Below are 27,241 nucleotides of genomic sequence, written 5' to 3'. Positions count from 1 at the left end.
CAGGCAAAGTCCGGCCTGTCAACCCCACCCACAGCTGCTTCTCCTTCCGTTTTAATGATGGCAGAAGCAGCTCCAGGAAGGGCAACCGCAGGTGAAACAGACTTGAAATCCAACCCTTCTATGTGCCAGTCAGGGCCTACTGTCTGCCCAGCAACAGTCTCCATGTGCCTAACTCTGGTCTTCAGGCTCCAGGCAAGCCCACAGCCTAGATCCTCTTTAGAACAAGAAGCTAGAGCTCAGGCCTCTGTAGATAGGATGGTTTTGCTCACACACACATGTTCAGGATCATTTTCTAGTAGCAGAACAGCTTTTACAGAATAAGGAGTGTGCAAAGCAAGAGTCTGCCAAGTTGAGGGATAGTCCTGCATGGAACAAGATAGACAGAGTCCTTGGATCTGTTGTGCCTTGCCACTAATTCAGTGACCTTGGTGACCCCAGGATATCAGTACCTTCCAGCATAAAATAAAGGGCCAAGACTAGACAGTGTCCAAAAAGCTTCTTGCTCCAGATTCTGAGCCTGTCATCAAAGCTCTGCATTTGGGAGCCAATGCAATGAGAGCAGAATGAAGTTTTCTCAGACAACAGCAGACCTTCCACACAGTCTTCAGAAGCTGGCAAAGTTTATACAGTGCCGAGGTTGGGGGGGGGCGGTTTAAGCAACTGAGCTCCTTCCAAACATCCTGGCTTCAAAAGACCCAGGAATTTGTCAGGCTTTTGTAAACTGAGGCTCTTCCTTGGAAGACTTTCTAAGAAAGAAACATCTAGGTAATTCTTAAGGACCCAATTCTATGTATCAACTATATTTGGCAAAGAGGCTAATTGTTTAGAATCACAGATTTTTCCCAGGATGAAGGAACAAAGCGGGGCACACTGAGGACTGAGGAGAGCTCTCCCATGACTATGAAGGCTACAGATAATAGACTGAAAACAGCCTATAAGCTACAGCCTATAAGGAGGGGTCTAGGATTCACAGCTTCCTCTTCAGGAAGCAGGGGCCAAGGTCTTCCCAAGCTTCTGGCAGACTCTACTCAGAAGATACACCCTTGAGCATAACTTTACATTGACTATTGATGCTTTAAAACAATACTCAGCGAGGCTCTTTCTGAGAACAGCTACTCCTCGTAAATCATTAGCTTTGAATGTCTGGTTACCATCATGAGTCTGACATCAGAGGTCCATCCCACTTTCCATCACAGATCCTCTCCTTCACCCGAAAGATCAACAACAGAAACAACTTATATTCCTGTAGCTTATTCCATGTTCCGAGTGGATTATACACTTACAAATCACCCTAAAAATGACTTAATGAGACCCCCTTTCAAACAGCTAAACTGCAGTTTTCATCTGTATCCTATGCTCAACTTGGGAATGTCCTTGTCATAACAGCCACACGATCCTTCCTCTTTGCCAGCTACTTAGCTGAATTCGACACACACTTCCGACCTTCATCAATAATTTGTCCTTTTGCAATTCTTTCCCAGGTTCCAGGCACTTAGGGAATAATGAAGAGAACATTACAACAAACTGTGGTGCCCCAAAGGCTAATATTCACTCCCCCCAAAAAGAAACGAATGCCCTGAACTGGCTTCACCTGCTATTCATGATGGGGGCGGGCAAACACGGAGAGTCTGCCGTGAGCTGGAGCTACAGCACAGGACAGCTATGGTGTGCTGGCTCTCGGCAGAGTCTTGTAAACTTGCTTTCTCACAGCCCAGTCCGCAGTCTGAAAACAGCACAGGAGGCTATCCCACCGCAGTGGGGCAGAGGGTGACCTGACTTGGAACTAAACTTGGGTCTCTTTCTTTTTCAGAAAGGATACCATAAACAGGAAAGGTAACTCCACTCCACAGGCAGCAGGTGGAGGGGCAGGGAATCGTGGGGGGCTTTGCCAGGTGTGAGACACAGTTGCCCCAGCTTTGAGCCTCCTCTCAATTTTAATTACGGAGGAGGTGCTGTCTTCTAGGCAGCCTGCTCTCCGGAAGCTGCTGGCTGGAGCGCAGTTGATCTTCTCAGGCTGGTTAGCTAACATTGATTTTCTGCCCCAGTGGAAGAGATTTTACTCTGATGCATGTCATTTAAATTCATTTTACACAGCTGCTTAATGTGGCTTGGCAAGGCACAGCCAAACCAGCTTTGTGGGTCTAAACAGCACTCCTGAGTTGGGAAAGGACAGAGCCTGTGGCTCAGCAGCTGGTGACAAATGTTTTTCTGTTCCTCTAGACTCACGCGCTGACCCTGAAGGAACCAAGTTAAAGTGCAAGAGAAAAAGCCGGGTTCCCAAGAATGAGCATATCCGTCTCACTCCCACTTTACTTGGAGGATTATGTTCAGAGGATTCCTTGTTGCTCTGCACTGAGGAGCACATTTACAGAACTAACGACTCTCCAGGACAAAATGACCCTCTGTTCTTGCTGTTTGCAGTGTGACTGGAAAGAAGACTGAAGAAGCCTGGTGTCAGCTAAGGAGGGAGTAGTTTGCTGTTCACAGGGTTGAGGAATGGTCAGCAGAAAGCCTATCTCCACTGCCCCTTACTACCAAGAACCAGGGAGTTGTTATGGGAGGAGTCAATGAATATATGTATAAACGGCATCGTTAATATTGCTTAGAAGCCCACCTAGGAACACGTGCAGTTTATTAACTATACAGTTTTGTAGCAGGAAAAAAAAGCACGTTTGCTGTCCGTAACTCCTGTATTGGCACCAAGACTAAGATGCCGCCGTGTCAAGGCAGAAAACTCTTGATTATTTTGAATTCCCCTAGTCAAATATTCTAGGCCTTGGAGGAAGAGATAGCAGAGGTCACTGGCTCAAAGGCGGGATAAGAGGGACCATGAGGCCTTTCCTTTGCCCAGCTGTTCCAGTGCCAGGCTCCTGGGACAGGCTTGGAGAATGGCAGGCACAACACAGGTTCCTCCACGGAACATCCACACCAGAGGGGCTTAGAGCCGAGTGGGAGACTTCATTTCACAGTTAACAGTTTTACTTTTCTCAGCATGAAGGAGTGCAGGCAGGCGAAAGCCTGGCACAGTCAGGACCTAGAGGGAGGTGCACAGGCCTCGGGATGATTCTCATCAAAGAAAAGCGACAGAAAGGAGCCCAACACAGAGATGACCCTGTGATGGGGTCTGCTGAGGGCTCTTCCACCCACAGCTTCCAAGTAAATGCCGAGGTCTCCCAACAGCAAGCCCTGGGCGTGTTGCTGCCTACTGCTACCGATCAGGTTCACTACCACAGGAGCCTAGCAGCTGCAATATTTGGGGTGCTGGGAAGAAAATATGGGGTGAGTGCCAGCCTCAGACTGGCTGGGATAAGCAGGTGACCTAACATATGGCGGCCTAAAGTAAACAGAATGGGTTCTGTGGATTTGTTCAGAAGCACAGATCTGAGTCCCTGTCCACACATTATTCCACAGATAGGTGTGAGGGTCACAGACAGGGATGAAGGAGGCTGCTCTGGACCGCATAGCTACCTGGGATAGCGCTCTGCAAAACTCAACAGAGGTGGAGGAAAGGGCCAAAGAGAGAGAAAAGTAAGATTCTCATATTTATTCTCAATCCATCAATTCACTATAGTTTTGGCTTGAGGTAAATAAAATCAATATAAACAGCAGTTTAAAAAACCCGCACTAATTGGGGGAGGATGTGAAGTTAAGGCTGTGGATTGGCCTGCTGATTAAAAACAGAACAAACCCACGGCTGTGTGTTAAACCATGAATCTCTATTCTAAACTGATTCAGAAAGGAAGCATGCCAAGACCTTGATGGAACAGGACCCAGCCTTGCTGCCTCTGGACATTACCCACTCGATGCCATCAGAGGCCTTGTCGGAAGCAATCACATACTTCCTACTTAACAGAAGGGAAGTAACTTGGTGTTATGAATTCCAACAATGGGCAGTTCACTTCAGCCATTCACAATGGGGGCAGCTGCGCTAGCCTCCAGCAGACTGTCTACTCAAACATTCCCTGTGGCCTGGCGGGTCTGGCCGTGGGGTGGACACTCAAAGTCAGGAGATTCTGAGTGTAAAGGGCTAAGACAGAATGGGGAGGTAATGACGGGCCTCTCTTAATTCCTCAAACTCAACGTGTGTGCTCAGAACAGAGAATGAGATTCAGGGGTTCTGTTCAGAGGGAAAGGAAGAGATCTAAAGATGCATGCTCACAGACATCCTCGGAAACAGACATCCAAACTCACCCATGTTCACAAATACCCACAGATAGATATATCTAAACTCACGCATGTTCACTCATCCACACCACACACAAACATATCTAAACACATAATGCCACACAGACATGCCCAACAGACACAGCTAAACTCACACATGTTCACAGATATCCATCCCCCTGAAGACACATCTGAATACATGCATGTTCATGGACTCACACACACGCACACACATACATGCTTGCACAATTAGCCTTTATGTCTCTGACAAGTCAGGATTTTCTTGACTTCTGAAAGAACCACTGAGACCCAGAGCATCCAGTGTGTCTTTTAAAGAACAAACCTGCTTCGGATCCTTCTAATATTTTTATATTATGCCATTTTGTGGAAGGCCAAGGACTTAAAACTTAATATTAAGAATTAGGGTTAAAACCAAGGACAGAAGGGAAAGTTTTGCTCAACGTTAAGCTTTCTAAAATATTATTTTTTGCCACATTTTGGTTGGGGCAGAAAATGTTCAGACAATAAAATGTAAAGTTCCACAAATACTTATTTAGACCAACACACAGCACACATGCATGTATACACATACAGAATTTTGATTTTCTTAGGTGGGGGAAGACAGGGTCTTACTGTGTAACCCTGACTGGTTCAGAGGTTGCTCTGCAGTCTAGGCTGGCCTCGAACTCTTAGAGCCCTGCCTGTCTCATCTCCCAGGGATGGGATAAAAGGTGTGCACCACAACAAACCAAAGCTTCTATCATACAGAGAATCTTATGGTGTAACTACATGTGTGTATTTGTGTAAGTGCATGTGTGAATGAATTTCATGCTAGAGTTGTGTGTGTGTCTGAGTGTGTGACTTCAAGTTGTTTCTTTTGCAATGTTTTAGACTTTAAATAGTTAGGTTGGAGTATTTTCTGATTAAAACTCATTGCTTGAAGTAGAACCGAGCAGATATCTCCTTTTATGCCAGGTGTGGCTGGTCTTCTCCTACAGTCATACACTTCAAGCCTCTCCCACAGTGACACACCTACCACTCAACACCTTTCTCAGCAGACCAGGAAGCTGTATGTCACTTCTCTGGTCTCACCTCACAGGGAAAGCCAGCAGTGCTGCTCTTGAACACTAAAGGAAAGGATGGGCTAGTGTTGGTCACATGGCACACAGCCTGATCTGTCTTAGAGGCATACCTGCTTTGTGCTGAGTTTGCAGCAGCCTGCATCACAGCTGCGGCAGCTTCCTGGGCCTTGCGGTTCACAGTGGGCATTGGTGGGCCCATTCCTGGCCCTCCCTGCTGAGACATGCCAGGAGAACTGGGGGTGACGCTGCTCATATTTCCAGGAAATGGTCTGTTCTGCATCCCAGCTGAAGGCATTCGTCCCAGGGGCATAGCACCACATGGCTGGGTTGGCCCTTGTCCATGCATCTGGTTGTTGGCATTGATGCCCATACCAGGCCCTGGGCCACTGTAGCTTGCACTGGGTACCCCGCTATATGTTGGGGTTCTGGAGTAGTTGCCTAAACAAAAAGGAAAGACAAGTTAAAGCCTTTTATTTAAATGTTCATGAAAACATTCACTGCAAATATATTCTGCACATCAATACGCTGGTCCCAGGGTGCTAGTCACTGGCTGTGCTCTCTAGCTGACATGTCTGCATCCCCAAGGCGCCTGTGGAGCCAACTCAAGGACAGACAGTCCACTGGGCTCCACAACCCTGGGATAGAAAGGCTAGTCTTAGAACACACTGCAGCAAACTGGGTTGGGAGCTTGGCCCAGTCATCCCAGCTACATGGGCAGCTGAGGCAGGAGGACCACTGGGAGAGTTCAGGGATAGCTTGGCTACCATAGTAAGACTGTCTCAAAGTAAAAAAGTCAATTTATGGCTATGAACACGAACAGCAGCCGAGCATTTGCTTCACAGGCACAAGACCCTGGAGTTAACAGCTGTGCTGTAGAAATGAAACAAAGAAAGGCTTCTCAGTCCCAATGCCATCAACGTACGGGATAACCACATTTCATTCAGAAGTATGTCCCACAGGCACTGAGACCACCCTGCCACACCACACCTCCAACCTGACTGTGGGCCAAATGCACATCATATAACTGACCCTCCCTGACCTCACAGGAAGGTGCATCTTCATTGGTCCAACATGGCTCTCCTCTGATGTTGGGTGCAACCCCAGACTGAGTGGCTACTGTACATACATGGTGTCATGTCTTACGACTGACTCTAAACACTGGCATCACACTGAGCAGAGGGAATGGTGCTGTGAGGAGAGGAAGACGGTCCAGGTGAAGGCCATGAGCCTTCGTCACCCCTCCCACCTCTGGTCCTGGGAGGCAGCTGCAGGGTCTCCAGCTGTCCCAGCAGCTACACCTCCCCTCTCTTCAGGATGGCTTGTGTATAAGTCACATCCATGAACGTTAGAAGAAGACATGGTGCCACTTCAATAATTACAGATGGTAATTGCTGAGCCAAACTGTGCACTAGACAATTGGTTAAAGTGTTCTTATGCCCCATGAGTTACTCCAGTTCTCCAACCAAGCACACGACTGTTTTTTTCCTTTTAGTTTTAAAGAATTATTTATTTAATGCATGTGACACTGTAGCTGTCCTCAGACACACCAGAAGAGGGCATCCCATCCCACTGCAGATGGTTGTGAGCCACCATGTGGTTGCTGGGAATTGAACTCAGGACCTCTGGAAAAGCAGTCAGTGCTCTTAACCACTGAGCCATCCCTCCAGCCCACTATCCCCATCACGGTTTATAAATAAGGAAAAACTGGGTTTGGAGATTAGAATCGAGGTTCATGCAAATGGATTCCAGAATCCACATATTTAACCAAGGAAGCACGCCATCTCCCAGTAACAACGTGTTGAAATAAATGTAAAATAAAACAAACAAATAAACAAGTGTCTGTAAAGAGAATTTTTCAGCTGTTCTGACTATATTCTGAAACATTTTCTTAACTCCTAACAACAACAGATACATAAAAATGTCAGAAACAGCTCTGGATACAAGGGAAATACAGTTAAGAGTCTGTAGCCAGGAAGCTCCCAAGTTCTGTGTAGGTCCATGAACGATAGTGTATGTGGGTAATGGAAGGATGAAGGGAAAAGCACAAAAGCAAACCATGTAATGGTTGGGGTGAGTCTGTCTGGGATGGAGGAGCGGTGGGCTTCTGTCTGCACAGGAGGCAGGGAGTAGAAACCTCAGGTCCTGATGTAGGACAGGCTCTGGGGGTGAGGTGAGTTCTGTGCTTACTGACTGGGGAACTCTTGGTAAACCTGCCTCCAGCTTTCTTCCTCTGACATCATCCTCTGGGGGCTTGTCACTTAGCATAAAGTCTCCCAAGTACACGTGACAGACAGGTTCCTGGCTAGCTGGCAAATGAGGCAGAGGCAGAGGGAAGCAGGCAGACAAGTCAGGACAGTGGACGAGCAGCAGGAGAACGGTCAAGGCAGCCCCTGAGGATCAACGTGGAGCTAGAGGGGAGGGAAGCAGCTGGAGCAGCAGGCCTGGGGCACGCTTCTGAGGGTATGCACATCTGAAGACATGAAGGAGCTACTCAAGGACTTGCAGTGCAAACAAACATGAATCAGCAGTGAGAAAAACAGATCCTTACTATTATTACTATGTGCTTGGCTCAGTTCCAAGTTCTTCCAAAACAATTCTTTTATTCTTTACATGATGCCCAAGAAAGCATTTCTATGGAACTTTAATTTTGGAGGTGAGGGACTCAAGACCTGGGGATGCCAAGTTACCTGTTCCAAGTGATTAGGGGAGCCAGGGTGTGACCCAGGTAGGCTGTGAGTGTGGCTTGGAGTGCAGGAACTCTGTACTGTATGTGGCCTCTTCAATGCGTAAGAACGGTACATTTATGTAACCATGCCATGACAACATTCAAACAGGTTTTCTTAAACCCATACAAAGCGGAATGACCTCTAGACCTGAGGAAGTGAGGCACTTTCAGCTCACAGGGTACCTGCTGTTAGGTACATGGTATGTGAGCTTTCTTCTTCCACTGTCTGTGAAATATGAGCTGATATTTATGGATGAGCTGTAGGCCTCTGTTCATGCAGACCACAGGCTGGCACAGCGTGTGTGCCAAGGGCCAGAGAGTAGATATTTCAATCATTGGGGGTCCCTGTATTCTAACTACTCAATTCTGCCAATACAGCTTACAGCTCCAAGGAAGACACGTGTAGACACAAAGTTCCAGTAAGTGTATTTTTTATAAAACAGGGTCAAAACAAGACGGAAATAATTTGCTGACCCCCGAGAAGGACCAGTCCTGGGACATACCCATAACCTGTTAAATTGGCTCAAGTCTGTGGTGTATTTAACTAGAATGTTGTTATGAAGGCTGAAGGTGGGCGTGGGAGGATTCTAAAGAGGCAGGGCAGAGACTCTAAGATGAAAATCTGAGGGCTGAGACAGGAGGATAAAGGTTGCACTATGAGGCAGGGTGACAGAGGGCCCTTACACCAGAACACTGCACACCTTTGCAAAGCTGGAGTGTGTAGAGATAATCAAGCATACACTGTTTAAAGAAAGGTTTAAAACACACTAAAATGCTCACAATTGCAAACTCCTGCCAGAAAGTTCTGAAGTGGCTTCTGAGTTTTCTATCCTCTGGGGGCAGACAACCACCATTGTAGAAACAGCACCTTCCTGGATCCTCAGGAAAGCTGGCTCGGTAAATGCTCCCTGTGAGCAGGAACTCCTCCTCCTCCTCCTCCTCCCCTCCCTGACCCTTATAGACCTCATCTGCAACATCTGAGTCTCAGCTTCCTTTTAGCTTTATTTTTAACAAATAAACAAAGGTAAACTAGTTTATAGCGTAAGCATGTAAGTAACAGATCCACACACCCACACATTACTTGGAGGCTACTTCCCGCCTTCCTGACCCTTTATAAACCACTGTGGGTGGAAGTCCATACATTGAGCATCTTTCCTTTTGAAACTGATCCTGAATCTTGCTTTCAAACAAGCATCCAGACAGTGGCAACTGCAAACTTCAGGGCACTCACTGCCAGCTGACTAGAGGAATGTTCTGTTGCTGAGCTCTGCTTCCTGTGGGAAAAAGACATACTGTGGCAGAGCCCTCCCACTCTGGGTCTTACTCATCGTGGGGCAGGGACCTACAAAACTGATGTAGGCTGGATCTCCGTGAGCCCAGAGGGAAGAATGGCCCACTTTTCCTGACTGCCCTGTCCACTGTGGGGCTGGCTTGCAGTGGGGCTCCAGCTTGGGCAGGAAGCGCTCCAGCCTATGAGGCAAGCGTGAGGCCCAGACACATGGCTCTCATGTGCAGGCCTGTGTTGATGCTGTGTCCTCAGTCTATCTCCTTCAGCCAGTTGGGCTGACTCAGAATCACATGCCTCTGTTTGGGAGAAGAACTACAAATTCCCCTTTCTTTTCCTTGTCTTTTAGACACTCCTCTCTGACCCCAGGGCCAGGATGACCACACTTCCTGAAGGCTCCAGACACTTTCCCAGGTAAAGCTCAGGCGTTAGCATGGGCTGATGAGCGCTGCTTCTGATGCCTGGCAGCGTGACCTTCACATGCTATTTAACTTGCCCCCAGAGTGGCACTGTCATTAGGGAGATGCGGTGCTAATGGGGAACAGGTAAGGTTGTGGCGTTAGAGCCTGCCCTGCAACTGTCAACACTGAGCCTAAGGACACCGGTGCCACCTTCCCCACCAGCTTTCCAGGTGAGTGGATGTGGCTGGACACGGCCTGCCCTGTCCGGCATGGCTCATCTTCCTCTCCTAGCAAGCAGAATCCAAACGTGTAAGCCAAGCAAAACACGCGAGGAACCGCCAGGGACGAGAAGCGCAGTCTTCTTTCCATGCTTCTCTAATAGATTAGTAATTTGTTGGCACCAGCTCTGACAGAAAACAGACGGATGCAGCATTAGGCACAATGAAGGCAGCAGATGCCGGGCCAACCCACCTCAGCTGGACTGCTCCTGCAGCCAAGTCCGAGAGCCCACCGTTTTCAAGTGGGTTCATCTTGGCACGCCAGCTTTGGAAAATCAGTCACGAATGAATTCAGATTTCAACCCACCAGGAGTTACATTCAAGCACCACATAGAGGAAGCGGCAGCTACACTCTATTTAAGTGGCCACCATTATTTTCAGAGGGCTGCAGATAATTTTGTATCTGACTCAATCAATACTTCAAGTTCCTGTTCTTATACCTCCTGTTTCTCCTCTCACACAAGATCTTGTGTCTGGGCTACAAAGAGTAAGGATCTGTTTTATTTTCCTGTACCGAGGAGGACAAAAGAAATGTGCTTCAAAACTCAGACCCTTTACCCTGGGCACTAAACCTGCACGAGAGTTCCATGCTATACAGATATATATTCACCGGGCTGGAGACGTGGCTTCATGGTTACAAAAGCTTGCTCCTTTACAGGACCTGGGACCAGTTCCTAACACCTCACAGTCTGTAACTCTAGTTCCAAAGGATGCGACACTGTCTTCTGTGGGCGGCAGGCATACGTGAGGCAGACAGGCCCACTCACATAAATCTATTTATGACTAGGGCTAAGCATTTACCTTGCTACTTAGCCAATGTCCCCATTTCAATAGCAGCCCTACATGAAGTCCCTATATATTGAAATAAATCTTACACATAACAAGCAAATACAGTCCCATGACCACTAGTACAATCAAAACACAGGAGTCTGTCATCATGACAAGAAATTCCCTCCCATAGTCAAGTCAGCAACACAACCCAGATTCACCACAGTGGTGAGCAGCTCACGGCTATGACCAGAGGCCATTTGTGACCCACTGCTAGTAATTTTTGGCAGTTGTGAACTGAGCTATGTGTGGATGTATTTTAGTTTTGCTTCTCTTGGGAAATTCTAGGTAAGAGCAAGCTGGATTGCACAGTAACTGTGATCTGAACTCAGCAGAAAGCCACCAGGTGGCTGCCATGTGCCTTGAGCACATAGCACTTGGGTACTACATGGCAGTCACATTGTCAACTGCTCAAAAGTCCTGGCTATTTTAATAGGCAGGGGACAGAATTCACCATGGCTATAATTTTTATTTTGCTCATGACAGATAACTAAGTATTTTTCTTATGTGTTTTACTGTCTGCATTTATAACAACAACAAAAATATACATTAAAACAAACAAACCAACCAACCAACCAACCAGGAAACTCCTCTTCCTGCTGGGATCTACCACACAATCCTCTTTGTGTCAAAGATCAAGTAGTTAAGAGGTGAGAATGGAGGTTGAAAATTAAAGTCAACTGGCCTTCTAAGTCCCACTCCTTGAAGGAAACTGGCTTGCACTTTGTATCTTGCCTCTCCCAGGTCAGTGTGCACTCACGACGTCTTTCAACGATAGAGTTCACACTCATCCTGCAGTGTCACTTTCAGCTTTAAGAAGATCTTCTCCCCACCCTGTATGTGTTATTAACAGTTCTTTTAAAAACCCAATTACACAGTAATGCAAGCTCAATATAAAATAAATGTCAATGAGTCAGCCTCCGTTTCATGCCCCAGAGACTGGACACAGCACATGACTTACCTCTTACACACTGCAGAGCACCCCACCCTACCCCCACAAGGCAGGCAGCCACCCCAGGGCTGGGTTCCTCTCCTTAGCAACAGTCATTCAAAAACGTGTTCTTTGGAGGCTCTTAAATGCCAGGCCCTGTGCCAGCTGCTGGGCATCCAACAGTGAACAGAGGTGGAGAGCTGAGGTAGCCAATGAAGGAACAAAGAACGTGTGTCTGGTGACAGGATAGAGGAAGAAAAAGAAACAGAGACATCTACAGAGCTGTGAGCGGCACAGAGGAGGGGGGGGGGGTCACTGTTTCTTCCGGATGATCAGGGAAACACCCAGGCTGACAACTAATGCAGACCCTGGGCCTTCTGGAAGCAGCCAGGTGCCAATGTGACAGCAGGTGGATCGGGTCTGCACGTGGCCTTCAGAGAGCTGCATGCTGCTTTACCTATGGACAGGAGTAACTGCTCTAGTGCAGCTGCTGGGGGGCAAACGTTTGTAGTAGTGGCTGCTGCAAGGCACAGTGAGTTCTCGAAGGAGATAAAAATCTCTTCTATGAGTTCTAAATCGGTGAGCAGACAAGAGGGCACAACATTTCATGTGTACCCCATGTACAGACCTAACTATATTCCTGAGGGGTGACAGAAGAGTAGGCAGTGACATGTATGTATGTAAAGACTACCCCACACTAAAGCCAGCCTTGTATAAAGTGCCACTTTCCACAGCCAGAAACAAGGAGTCTGGGAAGCTTTGTGACCTGTGTCCAGAGGGGCTGTAGCAGGCACACGGAGAGGAAGGCAGCCAAGAGGCAACCTTGGCTACTCCACTGGCTGCACCTACAGCATCCTCCTGAAAGGCTACCGGGGAGCATTCTCAGTGACCTGTGAAATGAAGCCCAACACTGCTGGCTTTCATTACAAAGGGAAACCATAAGCCTCGCAGGAGTCAAATGTACCGTCTATAGTTTTCATTTTAAGTTCATCTGCACTGTAAATTCCCAATTTATAGAATTTGATCAAATCATGATCTAAGAAACATTCATACTTAAATTCTGTAATATGCAAGCTAAATTTGAACATTCAAATATGACTCAGTTACACTAACTACTTTGGCAATGCAATAATTTAATTGTTTTCTTCTTCGTATTAGTAAGATTGAGGATTAGACATTCCTTTAATTGAAAACAACACAGACAGAATGTGGGCCGAATGTCAAAGGTTAGCGTGGCAAGCACCTTAGCAGTTATTTCAAGGGGAAATGAAGACAGGGGCATGAAGGAAAGGCCTGCAGAGGAACAGCCTCTAGAAGCCTAACCAGACTACCGACAGCCTCCTACAGAGCTGCGGACTAGATGCACCCATTCTCTGGGAGGGCAGAATGCACCGAGTCTTCAGACTGAGATGGGACTTTTAAGAAGGAGGCTGGAAGCCCTGGGTCACGGTGACACTGGGCGCCCATGTGGGACTCTCAAATGGCTAGCAGGCTGACAGTTTCTGACATTTACACCTCACGTCCCTGGAACTGAAATAGTTGCAAAATTACCATTTAATTCACAGTCCTAGAGCAGCACACACTCCAGCTGAATATCATTTAAAATTTGCTTTGGCTGGATTTGTGAGAAAAGAACGAAAATCTAAGACTTAGAGGGGGCTCTCGCTACCTTAAAGGCAGGTCTTAAACCTGTCTGAAGGTACTTTTCCAACGTAACTGGAGATGAAACTTTGACGGCAGCATAAATCTGCAGCGCCAGCTCCAGCCCGTGCAGCTGCATGCGGGAGTCTGTGCAGTCTCCAGATGCACTTAGGTGAGCAGCAACTGGTGCTAATCCAGACTCAGAATTACTGTTACTTGCCCAAAGCTGTTTATTCTAGCAAACCGAGGCAGTAAGGGAGTTGTTAACTATCTGAGAGCTGTGCAGTGGTGGCTCAAGAGTTTAATGCCTATGTTCAGGACGCAGAGGCAGACAAATCTCTGTGAGTTTTGGGCCAGCCTGGTGTACAGAGTGAGTTCTAGGACAGCCAGGGCTACACAGAGGAATCTTGTCTTGAAAAACAAGAAAACAACAAAGAAAAATTTGAGGATGGTCAGCGCAGGATGTTTTTCTAGAGAAGGCAGCAAAGTAAAAGGCTATAAAGATCAAACTGTTTTCTGCCCTCTTTTGCCCAAATTCATCATTAATAATTAATGTTAATTACATAATTCCCTTCTATTTGCAGAAGTGAGTCCCTGAGGCCCTCTCTCCTTGTAAACACTTTGCAAGGGTAGTTATTACATGTGTTTGCTTGAAGGTAGCAAAGTGCTATTTCATAAAATGTGCTGTAATTAAATACTTACACATTTAGCTTGGTTTCTTGTTTGTATACTTAATAATTCAATTTTATAGCAATGCAGTGTATTTCTAACACCCCGCCTCTTCTGCACCTCACAGAAATTATCCTAATCTCCGTCATATTTCTTCTTCATTGTGAATTTTAAATGATTTTTTTTTTTTGAAATGGAGATTCACTTTGTAGCACAGGGCTGAGTTTAAACTTGTAGCAATCCTCCTGCCTCGGCTACCAAGCACTGGGATTACAGCTGTGGATCACCATGCTTGGCAGGTTCCTGAGTATTTCTGACACTTTTCCGTTCCTAAAGCTCCAAGATGTTATTCTTGGAGGCAAGCATCAGTCTCTCGTCTGATTGTATATGGGGAAGGAATCTAACTGCAGGCCCAGAGTCAGGACCTTGTGGCCAAAGTTGCCTCACCTTGGTTTTTAAGTCTGGTCCTGCCTGTGAATACAGAAAGCACACTGGTAAACCTTTCCAAGTCTGGTTTCCTCACCTGCAAAGTGATAACTGTGTCACTCAGAACAGTCACTATACGTGAGGAACTGTACCTGTGCTAGGGTAGTAGCTTTCTTCTTTAGAGAAACAGAAAAAACTGTTTGCTCCCTGGGCTCAAACGTGAATCCTACTCAGCATATAGCCCCATACTCAGTTGTATGTATAGTAATTTTTTTCTTTCCAGACAATATCTTGGTTCTGAGAGCAGGGCTCAGCCTCATCCAGTTACGTCTCAGGAAAGGCCCACAATTCTGCACCTACACAATTTACAAATACTTGTCCAAGCTTCTTTCCAAGATAGCTAAGGAGCCCAGCTTTGGTTGTTGTGCAGAGTCCATTCAGGCCTGGTACGGGGTGGGCTTGTGGGATCCCACAGTGGCTTGGCTTGGGACCCACCTCAGCTCAGCTACAAATTGCTGTTCCCCACTCCTAGGCCTACAGTATTAGCATGGAAGACTTCATAACACGCTATAAATTCAGTCATGCCAAATCCTAACTCTCTGTCCATCTTGCCCACATGCAAATGAATGAAGCAGGAAGGGCTACTGCTAACCATTTGAAAGGGTTACTGGGTATTCTAAGAGTTCTCTTAGAAAACTGAAATAGTGGAAAAGCAAGCACAATAAAGCAGTGTAAGGCAAAGAAACTGCCACATCGATGGCTCCGAGAACACCTCAGAGAGGCAGCTTCCAAACAACACAGTGGTGACTTACAGACTGACAAGGACTAGCTACTGAGAAAGCCAGGGTCTCCAGGACTCTTGCTGATCCTCAGAAATCTCCAAGGGTGGGCTGGCCAGCCTCTAGGAACCTTAGCTTGTTTACTATACAGACATAGGTCCCACCAAGACACAGGCTTCCTGTGGGTAGGTCCAGCTCTGGCTGCAGGTCAAAGCAATTGAACATTTGTCTTAACTCCTAATTCTCAGATACGAGGACTTCCAGCAACTGTGCCAGATTATATCAGTCTCCCAAATTATCCTCAGTAAGCACAATATACCACAGATCATTTAGATGTCCTACTACCAAAGTGACTTCAAATCCCATCTATCAGTTTTAAAGCCCCGACAGCAGGGCTCTCCATGTACCTGACACTTCCAGGAGGGCACCATGGAAACCGTGCACATGGGTATGGCTCCCTCCTCATTTCCTGCCTTAGGCCTGCATCCCTGCATCCCTGGCAGGGTGTGTGCTGTAAGGATGCAAGGGTCAGGGTCGTGGGAGCTACTGCACATCTGCGGTAGCACCTGAGGGAAGACCAGACCCTGGACTGGACATACTCTGCTGAGCAGGAAGTTTGTGGTCCTAGGGGGGCTACCAGTGTGTGTGGGGGCTGTAAACTGGGCCAAAGTTTAAACTAGAGATGTTCCTAGGATGTACATGGCTGTGCCTTTCTCAGCGCAGCACCAGCACTTGGAGCGACATCATAGTACCCAGTCTAGTCCTTAATGAAAACCACTCACATGAATCAGCATCATGGGCTCACATTAACTTCCTCATCTGCCACAGCAAACAGCAGACTTGTAATGCATGTTTGTACCATTAAAACCTTGGCGAGCGCATTATGAAAATTCTTTCACTCCCTAGCCTCATGCATTTTGAAGAATGTCTTGCTTCGTTACCTTGGGGTCCATACTGGCTCATCTGTGGACCATACGTGCCACTTGAGTTACTCTGTTGAAAGTTACTGATTCCAGGATGCATCTGGCCCCCAGGAGAAGGGTGGGGTGACATGGATGGTCCTGTCTGCTGAGGTCCGTACTGAGACATCTGAGGGTTTCTCTGTGTGCCTGCCATAAAACCTGCATGGGAAACGAAAAGAAACACAAGGTAGGTGTCTTATCACTTCTGTGTACACAGTGGCCAAGGGAATGTATAGAAGGCAGATAGCGAGAGACACGGCGCCACCAGACTCCCATAGAGAAACATCCAAAGGCATCTCAAACTGAGTGTGGAGCCTGGGGAGGCGCCACAGGACACCAGGCCTTAATCCTCAGCTCTCACTGGAGTTTCTGGAACACCAATAAGTCTTGATCAAATGAAATTCACAGGAAGTGGGGTGAAGAGGCAGTCAGCAGGACACCACCTTTGTAGATGTCCTACAATACAAGAACTATAGTGGGGGTAGCCTGCACTCATGCTGGCGTGCTGTGCTGTGCCTTTGGAGTATAGGTCTGTGGCACCCAGCCCTCTTCCCCTGCACCCTCAGCTCTCCTTGCCCTCCTCCCGCAGCTGTTCAGCTGAATTCCTAATCAGCTTGAGACCCAGGAGGAGCTAACCCCCAGTGCCCCTGCAGGGATCCCAGCCCATCTGTGCTCTGTACCTCTAGTTCAAGTTTCCCACGCTTGAGTCTGCTCTGCTAGTCATATTCCCCCTTTGTGTGATGCCATCACAGGCCTGAAAGCTTGTCAGATGTCCCTTCTTCCTTTCTGTCACACACTTGCACCATCAGCCTGCCTTGAAGGGCTCCTCTCTTGCATCCTGTCTGCAGAGCTCACTCCCAGCTATGGTCTAACTCCCCATTAGCCTCGTCCACTCGCTACTTCTTTGCTGCAAAGCTGCAAGACTTAACTTTCAGGACTGAAGAGAAGGTGTCAGGGCAAAACCTTCACTTACACAAAGCCCTTGCAGCTTTCCCAACACCCGGGCCTACAACACAGGGTCTGCTGGAGGCCTCTCACCTTTACCACAGCTTCCCTTCCTCCTCCACAGTGTCGTCCACTGGCCTTCCTGGCCTTCCCAGAAGAGGATATCCAGCACTGTCCTTCAACTAAGGTTTATTCTCTCCTGTCCCTACTCAGATGTCCCTCCATGTGCTGAGTGCCTTCCTGCGTAGATGGAAAGCATCATGGGGCCATTTCTCCCCATGACTAGTTTTAGTTTCTCACTCCTTCTCCTATTCACTAAGAAGCGCCATGAAAAGCAAAGGCCATGCCCCACTCGGTGCTTCAGCCTCGGTGTCTTGCAGAGTAGACAGCACAGGTTGCACCCAGATCCTTTCTCCAGAGTCTCCCTGCACAGCCTGCACCTGTGTGCTTCTGCTCCTGCATGCGGACAGACACCACGGTTTACTAAGAACAAAAGATCTTTTAACGTGGTTTGTGCCCACGGAGACTAAAGTGAAAGCAGGGCGGCTTTCTTCTTATTAATATCCTATTTATTTATAAAGAGAAATCTTATGAAATCAGGCTCAACTGGCAGCTCCCAGAAAAAAAAAAGTTTGCTTTACCAAATCTGAAAATAAACAGAGCTCAGAGCAGCAGAATTACTGTAAACGATTGTGTCTTCAGACGTTCCGCGGACAGTACCCGAGCTCTCCTGGAGACTTCTCCAGGTTTCAGAGTCCTGGTTAGTAAAAGTGGCACTCAGTACCATGGTGATTGTGTGCAATGGCTTCCCTCTTGGCTGGTCAGGACAGCAACAATGGCCCTCTTAGCATCTGATTATCAACTGTGAAGGTGCCACTGCTTAAGGGCCACTTGCTGCCCCACCACACTGTACAGTCACTGCAGCTCCCGGGACGCATCCTGTGGTTGGAAGTTGATCACAAAGGTTCTAAGAAGTCTTGCCTCAGCAAGTTACTTCATTTTGGGGCATTCACTCAATCCTTAAAGATACATGTCAGTTCTGCTCAAACGAATCCAAATTATCATTTGCATTGTATAGAAAACAAAGTGTGTACAAAGGCTTTATTTAAAAGGAGGCAGAGAGCAAAACATAAATCCTGGGGATCGTGACAGCATCAGAATCCTGTAACTTAAGAGACAAAGCTCTATGAGGTGTGGCTTCTACCTCCTGTGTAGACATTGGGATTACAAACTCAATTTTCTCTGTAGCCTTTTAAAATATTCAAACTATAAGAAGTTCCTTTTCTATGGCCTCATGCAGGATATGGCAAACATTCTATTACACACACACACACACACACACACACACACACACACACACACACACACACACACACACCACAGCATTCTATCTGAGCCGCACATGCAGTCCAGCAGAACTTTTTAAAATCTTGCTTCCTTGTTTCTGTAGGAGTGACCCCTTTCTCTGTGCCCCCATCACTCCTGACTTCTCTTAGCAATCACCAACTGACTGTACTGGGCTGGGGGTAGAAGGTCTTGTTCCAGGGTTGTAGAGGAAGAGGTTTAATGAATATATTGCAGTGGACATTACTGTAACTTGTGACTTTATGTAATCGCTCCCAGGCTACAGTTGTCTTCTCTTAAAATGAAGATTCCTGTAAGGCTCCATAGAGCCAGCATGGGAAACATAAGCTCTGTTACATAGGAGTTCCTGGATCACTGACACCAAAGCCATTGACTCCTACACGATCCACACATTCAGATAGTTTCCAGCTAGAAAGAATAAGCTGGTGCTACTTCTGCATCTGTTTTACCTTTGCATGTGGAATTCGCATCACCCGGGCACTTAGGTGTGCACCCATCCCAAAGGGTTTGGGAAGGGTACATCCTGGAAAGCAACCCACTTGTTCTGCTTCCCAAGGATCTCCTGCCTAGGGTGGCCACTGCTCCAGTGTGTTCTCTTTGAGGAGTGTGTGTGTGTGTGTGTGTGTGTGTGTGTGTGTTGTATTTTCTACTTTTTTCCTCATGAGTAAATATGAATACTGTTCAAGGCTCCTTTGAGTGTGGTTACTTAGCGGTTACTGTCTCCTGACCACTGTCCCTCACAGACAGCAGTGCTCTCCCAGCAGACAAGGGCTTACAGCCTTCTCTGTAGTCCACAGAAAGTTAGACTCTCGATTTGCTGGCCAGATACGGCCACAACAGCAAAGAGATGGGACTCCGCACACCTCCCACGATGTGATCACAAGGAAGGTCTGAGGGGAGTGCTGTTCGCAGTTCAAGTGATGGGGGCACAGAGAAAGGGGTCACTCCTACAGAAACAAGGAAGCAAGATTTTAAAAAGTTCTGCTGGACTGCATGTGCGGCTCAGATAGAATGCTGTGGTGTGTGTGTGTGTGTGTGTGTGTGTGTGTGTGTGTGTGTGTGTGTGTGTGTGTGTGTAATAGAATGTTTGCCATATCCTGCATGAAGCCATAGAAAAGGAACTTCTTATAGTTTGAATATTTTAAAAGTCACTCGAGGCCCACACAGTGATGCGCGCCAACAGTCACCCCACTGAACACTTCTAGCTGTTTCTTTTTGGCAGTGCAGGGAATGGGACCCAGGACCTAATAGATGATCAACATCTACTACTGAGCTACACTCCTAGTTGATAAGACCTCCAATTTTTAAACAGTTATGGGATCCTGAGTTAATCTTGTAAAAACATTTGTGAAAAGTGAGACAGAAGCTGCTTGGAAAAGGAGTTTCTTCTCTAAGTATAGAAACAACACATACATGTTTATTTTTGCTTCCTCTTTTGTGAAGTGGGGACAGTTTTATTTGCCTCACAGGAGTGCTGCGAGTGAAAAATATATCATCATAAACACCCAAGCAGCAAAAGCTCCCAACAACTGCTGATGGCAACTTGTCTGTCCCCAAGGGGTCAGAGCAGCAGGTTTAGGGTAAGTTCTGGTGTCTGGGTCAGCTGTGTAGACAGATGGCAATCAGACCCGTAACCTCTGGCCTCTCCCACCTCACCTTAACAGGCTGCACGTGACAGTAGGCCAGCAGGCTCTCATTAGCTGGCTAGTTAGTACGCTCCCCCCAGTTTTTTGAGACAGGGTTTTTCTGTGTAACTCAGAGATCTGCCTGCCTCTGCCTCCTGAGTGCTGGGATTAAAGGTGTGCACCACCACGGCTCAGCTTTTAGTCAGCCTTCATTCTAGTCAGACATTTTCTTTTTCCTGCAGGGTGAGGGTGGGCTGATGGCGGGCTCAATATGTTCATAGTTTCCATGAATATTTCCTTAGACTCAGCCTTTGTTTCTGTTATTACTTTAAAATTTTATTGAAGAAAATGGGAATTATTTTTCCCATCCTCTAATAAGTAAAAAAAAAAAAAAAAAAAAAAAATTAAAATTCAATTAAAATGTTTCTGGCTATTTATGGTGTTAATATTTATTTACTTGTATTTTGCTTTTAGCAAGTTATTATGGAAGGCTGCTTGTGGCAGCTGGAGAAGAGAGAACCTGACAGCCGAGAGACTGCAGCTGGGCTTGGACAAGGTGTGAAGTGCTGCCAGTGAGAAGCCAAACTTTCTAGCAAGGGAAGCATAGCGAATAGGGATGCAGTGCCTCCACCGAGTCACTGGATGTGGGAAAGAATTACATGTCCCGACCAAATATCTGGCAGGACAAATTTCAACCTTGGGTCAGAGCATTAGACCAGTATTATATGTTTCTTAGAAACTGCATGAAGATAAACTTATTTCATACACATGCACATACACATACACATGCACACACAGACAAATGAACTGCCTCTGAGTCCTGTACTACATGCCTCACAAATACCGCCTTCTCACACAGCAAATGAAGATAGATGTGTTTCTGACACGAAGATCATGGAGTTAGGCAGGAGAACTCTGAGCACCCCAGAGGGATGCTCACCTGATCTGCCTTCACCAGCTTCCGTATAGAGCAGGGCTGGGGAGCACTTCCTTCCCTGGGTTACGAGATCCTTCTGAGAGTCAAAGAAGCAGAGTATTTGAAAGCGTGCTGTTGTATGGAAGAGCCCTGAGGATGCTAAGCAAGAATCTGTTCACTGTTGCCTTAATTGAGCCGACTAACCATCATTCCTGTGAGTGCCACACTGAACTCTGTGTGGAACCTCCCCGCACACCCCATTCTACGCTAGCCTTCACCAACCAGAGAGAAAGATGAGACCCTTCTGCTCCAGACGTTAACGTTTGACTGAGTAGAAAATAAAACCTCAAAGGGAAAAGTGATGAACTGTCAAGGTCATGTGTAACCCCCACTTTAATGTGTACATGTGTGCAAGTGTGCACATAAGCATATGCACATATGGGTGCAGGATGTGTGGAGGCCTGAGCCAACTGTTCTCCCATGTTATACAAGTCTCTCAGTCAAACTTGGGGTTGCCAATATGGCTATGCTCACTGGCCAGCATTCTCTGTGGGTTCCCTGCTTCTAAATTCAAAGGTTGGAAGTACAGACAGGCTCCCACATACCAGGCAATATGTGGGTTCTGTGGATCAGAACGTAGGCCCTCACGCTTGCCTGAACCACTGGGCTACCTATCTCCTCTGCCTAATTTTATACAATACGGTTAAAAGCAGTATATCTTAGTAACAATGACTTCTGTAAGTGCTGGATACTGGGCAAGGTCCTGTGTGCTGGGAAGATAAGTGGGGTCATATAGTGTTCACTCTGGAGGTACTGTCTCTCTGGAGGGAGAGACACCCACAGACAATTCAGGATGGCACAGGAAACGTGGTACGGTGAGAGAGCAAGGCAGCTGCTGTGGGACCCGCAGAGGCGGCCTTTCCTCGCAGTCCTGCTGATGTTCGTTGGGCTTGAAGGGCAAACCCGAGTCATTCTGCATTCAGCATACTCCTCTGGCCACTGATGCCCCAGTGATTTTTATTTGGTTAGTTCCCTTCAGTGGTTAGTTGAACTCTCCCAGCTCCTGAATGCCAACAAGAGACCGCAGCCTCAGAACCATGCCCATCCCTTGCTGGCTTTCCTCTGTGAAAAATAGAAGCTTGGTTGTGGAAATGGCTGGTGCCTTCAGGTACCACTGTGACTTGTCTTTTCACACTTAACTTTAGGGACCAGTTCACAGACCATTTGCTCAGCTCACTGTTGATTGGTCCACAGAAGTGAAAGTCTGGCACACACACCTTTCCATCTAAGCCCCTACTCTGCTCCTGTAGCACGCGACACCCCTCCCCCATCACTAGGGGCTGTGAGCCTGTGAGACTCACAAGTATCTATGCATTCAGTCACCTGGCGAAGTACTACAGACCAGGTCTCATGTTCTAGGTAAGGTGCTGTTTCCAGAGGTAACAATGTTTGACATGTATGAACACCATTTCTGTAGAGACAGCCTCTTAGTAGCTCATTCAAGTTTCAAAGCATCCTGAGGACACACTGGCTTGCCGAGGCTCCTTTGCTACTCGTGGACATACCTAGCACACAGCTCATAAGAGACATTTTATACCACATGGACTTAAATACCCAGCACACGGCTATATCCTCGCTGAGGTATGCTCAGGAGCGCGTGCGTGTTTTATTTATTCAGGTGCCTCTATGGCCCCAAAAGGCTTGGTCACTATTATATGCAAGCTGCAGTCAGACGGAAGCCCACACGGGGGCCACAGGAGACAAACGCGCAGCGCGCAGCGGCCTCTGCTGCGTGCTGTCATGGACCCCGCCCACCCCCGCCTTGCTCTTGCAGGAAACTATGCTTCATATGCCTTCACTAGCAGCCTGCACAGCTCTGTGCTGGAGCAGGGGCATGCTGGCATGGCCATTTGTTCCTCAACTGGCTCTTTCCCTCAGACTGTGGGCACCTGAGGCTTCCCCACAGACTGTGAGGCCCCCCTGCAGGTAGCACCCGAGACGTTACACCTTTCCTTATCTGTTCAGTTATTGGGTGTAGGGTTGGAGCAAACACAGGGCAGAAAACAGGGCTACTTTCTTCATTTAAGCATCTGCCCGGCGCCTTTGCGCATCTCACAGTGCCCGCAGTCACAAAGACGGTGGGTTCTGGTCAGAAAACGCAGGGCAGAATGTGGGGTGACCATGAGGCAAGTTAGCCTGCTGCCGTTCTGACAACCGTGCCTTACCTAGCAGAGGAAATAAGAGCTGGAACGCCGCGTGCACACGCGAGAGGCTCAGTGAGAGAAGGCTGCTGCTCAGGCATTTCTATATGACCCACATTTATTTATTTAACCCCACATTTGCAAACTCATCTCTGCCAGGTTCCGCTACAAACCACTCACTAGTAAGTGCATTCCCAAGCACCACTAGCCTGGACTCTGAGCCCTTGCCTAGGCTGCATGTGGCAGAGTTCCCTTTCACAGGCAGCCAGAGCCCAGGGGTGGGCTGCCTTATACCTCACTATCCACAAAGAACAAACCCCTTCCAAATGGCTGGTTCTAGAAATAACTGGCAGGCCACGATATGTGGGTGAGACCAGCGGCCCCAGTTCTCACGGCGCTGGTGGCCCATGACTCTACTGTTCAGATGGGAGTGAAAGGCGGAGGGGGCTGAGACAGGAACTCCTGCCAAGAGCCTGAACAGACGCTCAGGTAATGACAGACTGCACTTCTGCTAACCTGAGGACCTCAAGCACCAGCACCGTGACAACCATTAATGTAACAGCTTAGCAGTCCTTTACGTTTTCTGGAGGTGCAAAGGAAGACCAGTATTTTCTCTGTTATATCGGTTTACTGGACATTTTCCCCCTCAGCTTACAAGAATGATAAATGAGATTCTTGAATCTGTGAAAGAACAATGTAAAACGATCAAACCCTAGTGAACTAAAGCGTGCTTAAAGTGACTGGGTTGCGCAGCCATTATAAGCATTTTCCAGATAGCACATAAGCCTGGGCCACGAGCAGGAGGAAGGTGGAAGAATCTTCCCAGACAAGTACACAGATGACCTCCCATGGGTCTGCAAAATGTCAATGTAAGAGGTAAACTGAGGTCATGAAGCACACACATGCGTGTGTGTGTGTGTGTGTGTGTGTGTATAGATGGTAGGAGGAAAAACACAGGTGGCTCCCAGTCCACACCTGCAGTGTCAGGCGGTCAGTGATGGGTTAAATGAAAGAATTGTACACTAGGAATCTATCTCCAGTCCTAAAAGTATTTGGAAACAAAGTGAGAAGAATAATGAAGGTGAAGGCAGGAACTGTCCAACGTTGAACTGGAAGGAATCTTACCCAGGGTCTTGGCCTTCGACCGTCTAGCACTGTCTTTTAGTGGGACAAATTCTGCAAACCTTGTTGGAGAAAGAGTCAAGTATGAAAGCCGAGCCTAATTTATGGCGTGTTCTACGGAAAGCAAGCTGCGAGGAGAGTCATGCTCACACAGTTGAGCTCACCAAAGGCTGCGGTACTGAGAGCTCCAGGGGCACTTGCCAGGCACAGAAGGCCCCCAAAGCCTCTGAAAGCAAAGTGTGCGCTTCCTTTGTGCTTGGACACGCTACTTTCATGCTGGCATCTGCTGAAAAGACTCAGGATGACTGCCTTGCTCCTGCAGCCAGCTCAATAGAAGATGTCCCACCACATGTGTGATGTGGGAGTCACATGTGGCACTAGCATTGCAGCCTAGTGTCTCAACTAGAAAAGCAGACAGGGCCATCTCTCTCCACAAACAGGTGTTACATTCCCATCTGGAGAGAAAAATAGATTGTAAGAAGCATTCTTGTTACATTTTAATATCCTCAGTGTTTATTTGCCTGCCTGCCTCTCTTCACAACATGAACTGCTCCAAGGAAGACGGAAACTAATGACCCGTTCAAGGCTTTAACCCGGCCCCCTGTGCTGTGCCAGCTGTGCTGTTAGGCTAACTGGCAGAATGGCGCTCTCTCCTCCCCCTGCGACTGTGGAGTCCCACACTTAGGGCTCACAGCAGTCTCTAGGCCGTCCCTGCCTACTCCCTCTAGGCTGCTGACTTACATCATCTGTCATGGGTAAGTTAGAGCCAGGGAAGGGCCACACTGATTACCCAGATGGTAGATGGCCGAGAAGCAGCCAGCCTTTCTCTATGCAAATGTCTACTGCAAAGTTATCTTGAGGGCCATGAGGATGAGTGTATCGCTGTGCTGAAAGTATCAAATGTGTGTGGCCACAGCATCCTGAATGCTCCTGATCACACCCGAAGACACAGACTCTGTGGGTCTCACTCCCGCTCACCTGAGCAGCCTGCACGGTGCTCCTCATATTTATAACCAGAGCCTGAACTACCACTTGGAATATAAAGTCTTCTCTATGGGCAGGCTGTCCAAAGGGCATTCTGAGCTTCAATTTATATTTGAGGAAGCATTTCACCAACTCTTCAAGGCCATAAAATCATTAACTGTAAAGATCTAAACCCAGATCTTCTGATCCCTCAGTGTCTGCAGATGAAAAGGACGAGTCTGCACATGGCGGCTGAAGGCCTGTACTGTGAGGCGGAGACACAGCTGATGATGCTCCACCACCTGTGGGTGGCCAAGAGGGCTGCCAGCCTCAGCTTACACACGCAAGCGACGTGCCTATAACATAACAATAGTGAAAACAGCAGCAGCTAAGCAGTGAAGGGCCAACCATAATGACCCAGGTCTGACACTCTGTAGCAGGACAGAGAAGCAGCTCGGGTGACACCCTGTTCTGTTACATGCTTGCCTGGTCCCAGACTATTTTATTTATAAAATGCAGTTACTGAGAAACATCACTGTGAAGGTGAGATTCCAGGACAAGTTTCTTTTGTGTGTGTGATTTTGTTGACAAACAATAGACATACTCCCCATGATGTTTGGCCACACAAAATACTTGAAAGTTATGGAAATTTACACCTTGTCCTTGCTTTGCTCTTGGCTGGACTAATTTGACTCAGCTGATCGTGGTTACAGCAGGATTTGTCCCCAGTTAGGGATGGTTAGTCCTCATGCTGCTGTGGTGCTCCTTTTTCTCAACAGAGACAAGATCTTTATGTAGGTCGGCACACGGAGAAGGAAGGTTTAGGCTACTGCTCAAGACTTCTGGAAGACTTCTCCCAGGACGCCTCCCATGTTGATCTGATGCTCACACAACTGAGCCAAAGGACGGCCTCAAGCCACAGAACACACTACACTCCCAGCACATCACAGCCAGCGGCACGTCAATTCCGCCTGCCATCCGTGTCCAAGAGGGAAAGTTCTTAGAGGTTCTGTTCTAACCTATCTCAAGGACTAATTAAATCCTCATTACTACCTTCTAATTAGTCAAATACTGTGGGATTACGCCCAGGAAGTCCCTGCTGGCACAGCAGATGAAAAGGGTTAAACAAGCCTTGTTGGTTTTATGAATCTGGTTCCACTGTAGGCCTTTAGAAAGCCACCAGCACTAACATGAATATTTAACTAGATACCACTGTGAAAATTAAAAGGGAATTCAATTAAAAGGCTTGCAAAAAAATTAATTCTGACCTCTCTACATCTGTCCAAATAAATAAATAAGTCTTCTTTCAATGTTTTCGCCTAATTGCTAATCCAATAAAGCAGAAGGGCATTTGCTAGTTTCATTAGGCTTAACGTGTTTTAGGGTTAGAAGTGTGATCACTTCAGTCTTAGTACTTATTTATCTAGTCAATGACTATTCCATATTCTGTCCAGGCTCTCCTGAGAAGCAAGTCACACGTTAATCAGCTTTTTAACATTGATCTTTAGGAAGGAAGAGAAGTAAACACTAATAGTAAAGAAGGGAGGCTACAATCAACCCAAGTCCTCAGCGACAGTTTTCTTATACTCTTTGCTTTCTGCTGAGAAGACTACAATTCTGCACGTGGTCACATGAGTTCTACAGAGAGATGTGGCTTAAAACAAGAACCAGTTACAAATGTGTTCTGTTATAGTTTATGTACAGCACCCCCCCCCCCACTGTGTTGAAGTCTTGGCTTTTAAGGTGGCACATTCAATCACAGACTAAACAACTGGATCCAGAAGGCTGAGTTAATTGATAAGTTATTCACTGAAAGATTCATAGTTGGATGGTGGAATTGGGAGATGATGGATGCTGGAAAGGAGCTAGGGCTTGCTTGGAGGAAGCCTGCTGCTGGAGCCTGTCTGTGGAGGGACTATCTTGCCCTGACCTT

At 47.3% G+C, this 27,241-nt stretch overlaps 1 protein-coding gene across 1 annotated transcript in view; it reads right to left on the bottom strand.

Annotated features, from left to right (window-relative positions):
* ARID1B (AT-rich interaction domain 1B) overlaps nucleotides 1–27,241 on the bottom strand; it is a 333,380-nt gene that overhangs the window by 44,465 nt on the left and 261,674 nt on the right. The window contains exons 7-8 of the mRNA XM_080941684.1: nucleotides 16,151–16,330; nucleotides 5,357–5,684 (exon numbers count right to left, since the gene is read on the bottom strand). Of these exons, the coding sequence (XP_080797810.1) occupies nucleotides 5,357–5,684; nucleotides 16,151–16,330 (508 nt within the window). The remainder of the gene's footprint in view (nucleotides 1–5,356; nucleotides 5,685–16,150; nucleotides 16,331–27,241) is intronic.

Source organism: Micromys minutus (assembly GCF_963924665.1).
Source record: "Micromys minutus genome assembly, chromosome: 30".
NCBI classification, from domain to species: Eukaryota; Metazoa; Chordata; class Mammalia; order Rodentia; family Muridae; genus Micromys; species Micromys minutus.
Note: the sequence above shows the minus strand (reverse complement) of the source record. Positions and strands in the feature narration are given on the sequence as shown.